This window comes from Bison bison, unplaced genomic scaffold (genome assembly GCF_000754665.1).
Source record: "Bison bison bison isolate TAMUID 2011002044 unplaced genomic scaffold, Bison_UMD1.0 scf7180017864181, whole genome shotgun sequence".
NCBI lineage: Eukaryota > Metazoa > Chordata > Mammalia > Artiodactyla > Bovidae > Bison > Bison bison.
In genome coordinates this window covers 8,118,408-8,126,635 of record NW_011494753.1, presented here as the reverse complement: position 1 = coordinate 8,126,635, position 8,228 = coordinate 8,118,408, and the positions used below count along the sequence as shown (strand labels likewise).

Genomic DNA, 8,228 nt, shown 5'->3' with positions numbered 1-8,228 from the left:
GAGCCGGGGAGCCACTCTGGATGCCTGAGAGCCCTAGAGCTTGTGCTCGTGCAATACGAGAAGCCGCCGCAATGAGAAGTCCTCTCGCCACAATTAGAGAAAGCCCTCTTGCAGCAACAAAGATCCAGTACAGCCAAAAATAAATTTAAAAAAATGTAAATATATGGGAGGGGGTTTAGGGGAGAATGGATACCTGCATATATATGGCTGAGTGCCTCTGCCGTTCACCTGCAGCTACCACAATAATGTTAAACTGGCTCTGTGTGTGTGCGTCCTCAGTCGTGTCCAGCTCTTGGTGACACCACGGACTGCAGCCCGCCAGGTTTCTCTGTCCATGGCATTTTCCAGGCAAGAATACTGGAGTGGGTTGCCATTTCCTTCTCCATAATTGGCTATACCCAAACACAAAATAAAAGGTTTTAAGTTTGGAAATAAATAAAATCACCCTGGTTGAGAACCACTGATATGAACAATGGAATGGGAATTTTTTCACAAAAGCTGTTGAACTAAAATATGAAAGATGACATAAACTATAATTCTTTGTACTCTAAACATGTCATTTTAGATCATCAGATGACCTTTTCAAGTTTTATCTGGAAAAAACAAAAAGATGATAATCAGTGCACTTAAACAAGAAATCTATTAACCAAGAGGAAATAAACCAACGGACCAATGGATGGTGCATTAAGTGCTACTAGCATAAAATGAGCATAGGCAGCCTCACTACCATCTTCGAGATACAGTATTCAATTGTTAGAAGTCTTAGGCCACCTAGAAAACTTCTATTTCATTGCTACAAAGTAAGATTCTTTATTTTTCCTCCTATTCTTATTTGAAAAACATGATTTCCTACAGCACAAAGGGTAAGAATACTATTATCACAGATATTTATTGAGTGTTTTGTAACTGTAAGGGAGTTTAAAGTGATAGCTGCTCAGTCATGTCTGACTCTTTGTGATCCCATGGACTGCAGCCCACCAAGCTCCTCTGTCCATTCCATTCTCCAAGCAAGAATACTAGAGTAGTTAGCTATTCCATTCTCCAGGGGATCTTCCCGATGCAGAAATCAAACCTGGGTCTCCTGCACTGCAGGCAAATTCTTTACTATCTGAGCCACAAGGGAAGCCTGTAAGGGACTTAAATAAAATTAATAAAGTATTAGATAAAATAGCTGGAGCCACAAAGGAAGCCAAGGATTCCTGAAGTTTACCTGAGACTCATTGCCATCAACTCTTCAAAGGCCCAGATTTCACCTGTAAATATTGTTTAGAAAAAAAGCCAGATTTGCATTAATCTTAAATACTGGGATCTCACCAGTTAATAACATAATCCCAAACCTGTACAGAGCATGCAACACTTTCTACAGAAAGTTACTGGTTTTAATGATAAAGGAAACATGATCATTGTAGATAATATAAAAAACCTATTTCAAAATAGGTGCATTTTAATAATGATGTCTATCGTGTTACAATGAGGTATAGAAAAGTAAATGCAAAAGGAAAGATTAGCCATGTGTTCAATGAAAAAGTAATTAATGGATTAATATCCCCAGACACTTCAGGATTAAAGTCATGGATGATTCTCTTTAGAATGTGCCCATCAATTCTGAGAATAAATTCTGGTCTCATAATAATGCTACTAGGCTAGTTAGATCTGTGCCACCCATGCTGGATAAAAAGACAAGAAGTGTGCATGTTTGTTTTGAATGGATCTGGTATTTTAGAGGCAACCAGTACGTAACAGAAATTGTCTTTCCCAGAGAAAAGAATGGAATGCTTTTCTCAGAAGCAGAAACTAAAGAAAAAGCCACCTCTAATCTACTGTTTGGGTTTCATCGTTTTATAGTCTGGACCTAAGAGATAACCAGTCCTTAATAAACAACTCTTCCCACGGGCTCTGAAGCTTTTCTGTCTCCTATTCCCAGCCCCCAGCCCCAAGCCATCTCAGTTAGGTTCTAATGAGGTCTTTCCAAAATCATATATGAAAGTGCTCATTCCAGTAAGCACAGGCCCTCCAGCACTGAGCAGCGCAAGCTTAACTACCTATTCTAGGGATATCTGCCCCTACTCCAGAGGAAGAGGAATAAAAAACAGTGACTATTCCAGTGTGGAGGCATACAGGGGAGCACCGGAAATGTAATAATGATTGATTTGGAAAAAGAAAGTAGCCCTAACTGTCTAAGACATCAAGACAGAGTGATAAAACAGGTGCGAAATGGCTGAAATTGTACTGAACACCCAAGTACCTGAACAAATAACTAGAGTTAGGGGCTCTGATGTATAATATTGACACTGCAGTGGATCAGCCATTCTGCTATAAAATAGGTCTTAATATGTGGACTTATTGGAAAACGCCCTGAGGCTGGGAAAGAGTGAAGGCAGGAGGAGAAGGGGACGATGATGGTATCACCGACTCAATGGACATGAATTTGAGCAAGCTCCGGGAGTTGGTGATGGACAGGGAAGCCTGGCATGCTGCAGTCCATGGGGTCACAAAGAATTGGACACAGTGACGGAATTGAACTGAATATTTTTTTTTTTTTTGAACTGAATATTTAGATAACAAAGTTGGAGAATCCCAACATTACTATGTCTTTTCCACAATAATAAAGATATATATGTCATAAAATGAGATTTAGCTGTACTGACCTACAATGAGTTTTAACTTTTACCTCTGTTAAACAGTTGAGTTCCTTTTTAGAGTGTTTGTCTTACTTTTCAATTCATTAGTAAGTAATAGAAGTTAGGTTCCTTAGGGAAAATCTGCAGGTCTCTTTAACATTCACAACTAAAGCCCAAGACCCCTGATACACTCAGAAGTTTTAAAAGAAGCAAATTTTCACATCCAAATGAGATCTTGCCTAAGTGCTAATTACAATATCTTTAGCTACGGACAATAAGGAAAGGAATGAGAATTCTTCATCTACCCCTCCTCTCCTTCCCCTTTCTGGAAGGACTCAACATTATGAATCATTTGGTCTTTGACGTATGGTTACTTCCAGGGGGACAGATGACATTTAGCACAGGACATGTGAGGCTGTGGGAAAAGGGAAGTTCTTGGCCACAAGAACCAGGACAAAACCCCTGCCCTTGGGAAAAATGCCAAAAATCTCTAAAGTCCACTGCAAGGCAGTTAAAATTTTAATTTCAGAAAATCCTGTTATAAGAACACAAATCATGGCACAGAATCAGAATAGCTTTTTGAAAATTACACTATGAAGTTGCAAGATAACTATTTTCTGGCATTGAAAAGAATCCATGCTAAGTGATGGTCCTCAGTGTGAAACATGAATATTCTTTTCCCTTAGGACTGGTTTAAGCTAACTTGGCTCTAAACTCTTTCACTATCCAAAGACAGAGAATATAATGGCTAATGTAACGGAGTGCTTACTGTGTAATGCATTACTATCTATATGCATTAGCTTATTAATTCTTACAAATTAGCTCTAAACAACATGAACTCTGAAAATAAAAATTTTCTTTGGAAGCTTTGAAAGTAAGTATTAGTAGATTATCTGTTACAACAACTTTAAAAAACACGCATTATTTATAATGTGACAGAAGGATTCTGTAAGTTATTAGAACCAACTAAAATGAAAATATGAATAAAAGCGTAACTATTTTAGAAAACAATTAATCTACTGGCCATGACTGGGAAATCTGTGAGAAACCAAAAGACCCTAAAGGCTGTAATTCTTTAGATAGCCCATCAAATAGGTTTATAATCCTTGTTAAACGTCTTTCTTTTAAGGTTTATTGCAAAGAGGAAGTTTTCCTCATAACTTATCCTAAATTGATGCAATCCAAGATATCCCACTTTCTGTAAGTTATGTGGACACAGAACAGATAAGTAAGACACCCTTAACTAACCCTGGTGGTCAAGTTAATTATAATTTAGCATATCTGATAAAATTACCAACTTCAGGTCAAGTTACAAATGTGAGAGCACCTGCTTTGGAAAAGTAAAACTAAGACAATTACAATAATAAGAATGAAGATTAGTACTGAAATGCAGAAATTACCCTTCACACTGGCAAATTTACAATTTTGCCAGCCTATTAAGAAAGGCTTTTATATTCACATATAAACATATAAAAAAAAGAATATATTTCTGACACAAAAACACCTTGGCTTTTACAGTTTGGAGAAATAATATCCTTCATATTTGGCTCTAAGAATAGCTATCTCTCATATACAAAAGAAAAAGAAAATATTTTAAAAAGTAAATTTTTATTGTAACCACACCTCAAAATGGAGAGTTGCCAACTCTATCTTAAGGAACAAATTTTTTCCAAGAGTAATTTCATCATAATTTCTTGCACAGACTGTACAATATGTTTCTGCTGGAAATAAACAGGTCTGAATAAGGTTTTCCAAATTTTTCTGTCTGCATTTTTTTTTAATATATTTGGCTGTGTAGGGTCTTATTTGCAGCACACCAAATCTTCAATCTTTAGTGGCAACTAAAGATTGGTGTGGAGTCCCAGCCACGGGACCACCAAGAAAGCCCCTGAATTTTTAATACTATATTTTAAGAAGCATCATCAAGGATTTCTCTGGTAGTGCAGTGGCTAAGACTCTGAGCTCCCAATGCAAGAAGCTCAGGTTCCATCCCTGGTCAGGGAACTAGATCCCACATGCTACAACTAAAGATCCTGCATGCTACAGTGAAGATCAAAGATCCCTTGTGCTGCAACCAAGACCTGGTACAGCCAAATAAACAAATAGAACTCTTTTCATTAAAAAAAAAAACTTCAAACTCAAACACATATCAATACATGTACATATGTGCATATATGTATCAATACCCAAACCCAAAATTAGCTATTACATATCCATGTAGGCATCTTATTAAGCTGGTTAACTGCTTCACAAGATGTAATGTAGTGAGTGTAACAGACCGAACATCTGCAGTGGAGGCAGAATAACCTAGAGCTGAGTGGAAACCAAAGCTCCATCACTTGCTTGCTGCTGTCGTTGTTTAGTCTCTGAGTCATGTCCAACTCTTTTGAGATCCCATGGACTGCAGCCTGTCAAGTTCCTCTGTCCACGGGATTTCCCAGGCAAGAATACTGGAGTTGGTTGCCACTTCCTTCTCCAGGGGAGCTTCCCAACCCAGAGAGGGATCAATCCCAGTCTCCTGCATTGCAGGTGGGTCTTTTACCACTGAACCATCAGGGAAGCCCCCATTACCTGCCAACTATGTGCATTTGGGCAATTTCCTTCTCTCAGTCTGAGTTTTCTCGTTTGCAAAATGAGGTAATAATTCCAATCTTATGAGGATTAACTGTATGTGCAATGCCCAGCACAGAGCCTGACTCAAAGCAGGAGCACAGGAAACAGTTACTGTTATTACCCTGTTGTTATTCATGTGAACTTCTTAAAGGCAAAGCATGCTTTTTCTTGTAACTCAATTGTAGGCTTTATAATATTGAGAACTGAAAACATAAAGGCAAGAAACATCAAGGTTACAAAGGACTGGGTATAATATCAGTTCAAAACATGAGTAGATAGGAAATGAGACTACTAAGTAATGATGACCTTCAAAACATATATAAAAATGAACAGTGCCCTTATTTTTATAAGCCACTTGGAAAGATGCTGCTGTCTGTATACATATCACAAATAGAACTACTCTTCATTCCACCAGTACTATACTTCCTAATACTTCATTAAGTGCCAGTCATGCTCAGCAATGTTCATATGATGGTGAGCAAAACCAGACACAGTTCAAGCCTCATGGAGCTTCCCATCATACAATCATGTGCATGCTAGGTCGCTTTAGCTGTGTCCAACTCTTTGCAACCCTATGGACTGTAGCCCGCCAGGCTCCTCTGGCCATGGGGATTCTCCAGGCAAGAATACTGGAGTGGGTTGCCATGCCCTCCTCCAGGGGATCTTCCCAACCCAGGGATCAAACCAGCATCTCTTATCTCTTGCATTAGCCAGAAGGGTTCTTTACCACTAGTGCCACCTGGGAAGCCCCATACAATCATCAGTTCAGTTCAGTTCAGTTCAGTCACTCAGTCGTGTCCGACTCTTTGCGACCCCATGAACTGTAGCACGCCAGGCCGCCCTGTCCATCACCAACTCCCGGATACAAATAGTGTATACTTGTGACAAGTGATGTAGAGGACAGTACATGGTACTCCAAGAGCCAATAACAGATCTAACCTAACTGAGGAGAACAAGGAAGGTCTTCCCATGAGCTGAAGGATGAAGAGGGAATTAACAGTGGAGGGTATTTCCAGACAGAGGAAAGCAACTTGTGCCAAGACCTTGGAGCAGGAGGAAACAGGCGAGAATGCAGGACCAAAAGGCCAGTGCTCCTGGAGCAAAGATGAACTGTGAGAATAAGCTAGGGCTCTAAACCATACAAGGGCTGAGGCACTGCAGACCACATTCAAGAGCTGTAACACATCATTCACGAGCTGTTAACAATCCCAAGAGCTATGAAAAACCACTGAGGCTTTTATAAATGCTTACATTTTGAGCTTCCCTGGTGGCTCAGATGATAAAGAATCTGCCTGCAATGCAGGAGACTCAGGTTCAATCCCTGTGTCGGGAAGATCCCCTACAGAAAGGAATGGCTACCCACTCCAGTATCTTGCCTGGAGAGAGGAGCTTAGTGGGCTACAGTTCATGGGGGTCACAGAGTCAGACACATCTGAGTGACTAACACACACAGGGAAGGGAAGATGCAATCAGATTTGCGATTTGCCTTTGTTTCTTGGAAAAAGAGCTAAGGAATGCAGATGGATCAAGTAGGAAACAAAAGTTCTGTCAGGATATGACAGCAGCTTGAACTAGGGTGACAATATGGTGGTGGTGAGGGTGGTGGTGAGGGTGGAAGAAGTCAAAGAATTCAAGATATTCAGGAAAACGTGATGATGTACAACATACAGGGGCTGAAAGAGAGCAGAGTATCCAAGAAAACTTTTGGGTTTATGATTTGCACGACTGTATAGAAAGAGGTACTATTTGAGAGGGATCTGTTCCAGAAACATCTTTAAGACAGTTTACACACCTCATAAAGAGCCTGAAACTATGTTAAACATTTTGATATCCTCCTTTACCTATGAAATAGGATTCCAAAAATTTTTTTTCTATTTCCCAAAATCAGATGGATGCTCAAATGTACAAGATTTTCCCAACATTAAATATATTTCAAAGATTCTGATACAAAGTTTGAAATAAACTCCAAATGAGTTCTAAAATTGGTTTGAGCAATGGGGCATTATGGAATGAAGTGTTATTTCCCATGATAACTACTTTGATAAGCCTAAAATAGTTTAAAGTAATCTTACCAGTTAAGAGTACTCTTATGTGATATTAAATTAAAATCTGATATTTCATCAGGCATTACCACAATTGGAATTATGCTTTTATGTTTATGTCTCAACATTTTGAAGTGACTGTAGAAAACTTGTTGTTTTGTAGGAAAAGTTATGGTTAAAAAACCCACAGAACTTGTTGATCTTAATATATGTACATTTTACTATTTCCATCTAGTCCTTGTTAATTCCATCACATTCATTCAACATTATTTCTGGTTTAAACACAGTTGTATATATGTATATACATTGTATATATGTTCAGAATAAAGTTAGTACTTTATCAATACTATGTACACTTTAATTTACTTCTCTCAGTTTAAATTTTTTAATTTGCAACCAAATGGCATTTTCATAGTGGAATACTGATGCCCTCAAGTCTCAGAAATATAAAAACTTCAAATCTGACTAACCAAAAGAAAAGAAGTGAAAGAGTTTTGCCCATTTAAAATCAACCAAACACATGGCATCTTGGTACTGAAGTAGTATTTCCCTAATTTTGGCAGGGTGGTCTCCTTGGCCACCTGCTTGCAGTACACTACAGTTACCAGGATGTTACCACTGCTTGTACAGAGCAGCAGAATTTTTTTTTTCCTCATGCTGATTTTATCTCTAGGTGTCAAAAGACAAAACTGTGGTCTGAAGCCAAATATGAAAAAAGTCATCTCCAAAAATGAGGAGAAAAGTCAAGGGCATTTTAAAAACCTGGTCTTAAACAAGCCTATTAACCAATATTAGTTTGTAAAACCAGACTGTCTTCACACTAGAGGCTGTACTACCAAATGTGGTCCTTGGAAACAAGGCCTGGCAAGCATGAAATGGTTACCAGCATGGTTCATCTTTTTTTCTTTTTTTAGGGTTTTTTTCTGTTTATTTGTTTTGTTTTTAAACATAG

General features: G+C 38.6%; 1 protein-coding gene across 2 annotated transcripts in view; it reads right to left on the bottom strand.

Annotated features, from left to right (window-relative positions):
- The window catches only part of PTPN9 (protein tyrosine phosphatase, non-receptor type 9), a 71,004-nt gene that overhangs the window by 60,988 nt on the left and 1,788 nt on the right, over nucleotides 1–8,228 (bottom strand). The window contains exon 1 of one of the 2 annotated variants that reach the window (XM_010843321.1): nucleotides 194–317. The exons of the other annotated variant lie outside the window; for it this stretch is intronic. Coding sequence (XP_010841623.1) covers nucleotides 194–199 — 6 coding nt within the window. The 5' untranslated portion in view covers nucleotides 200–317. Of the gene's footprint in view, nucleotides 1–193; nucleotides 318–8,228 lie in introns of those variants that run through there. 2 annotated transcript variants of the gene reach the window in all.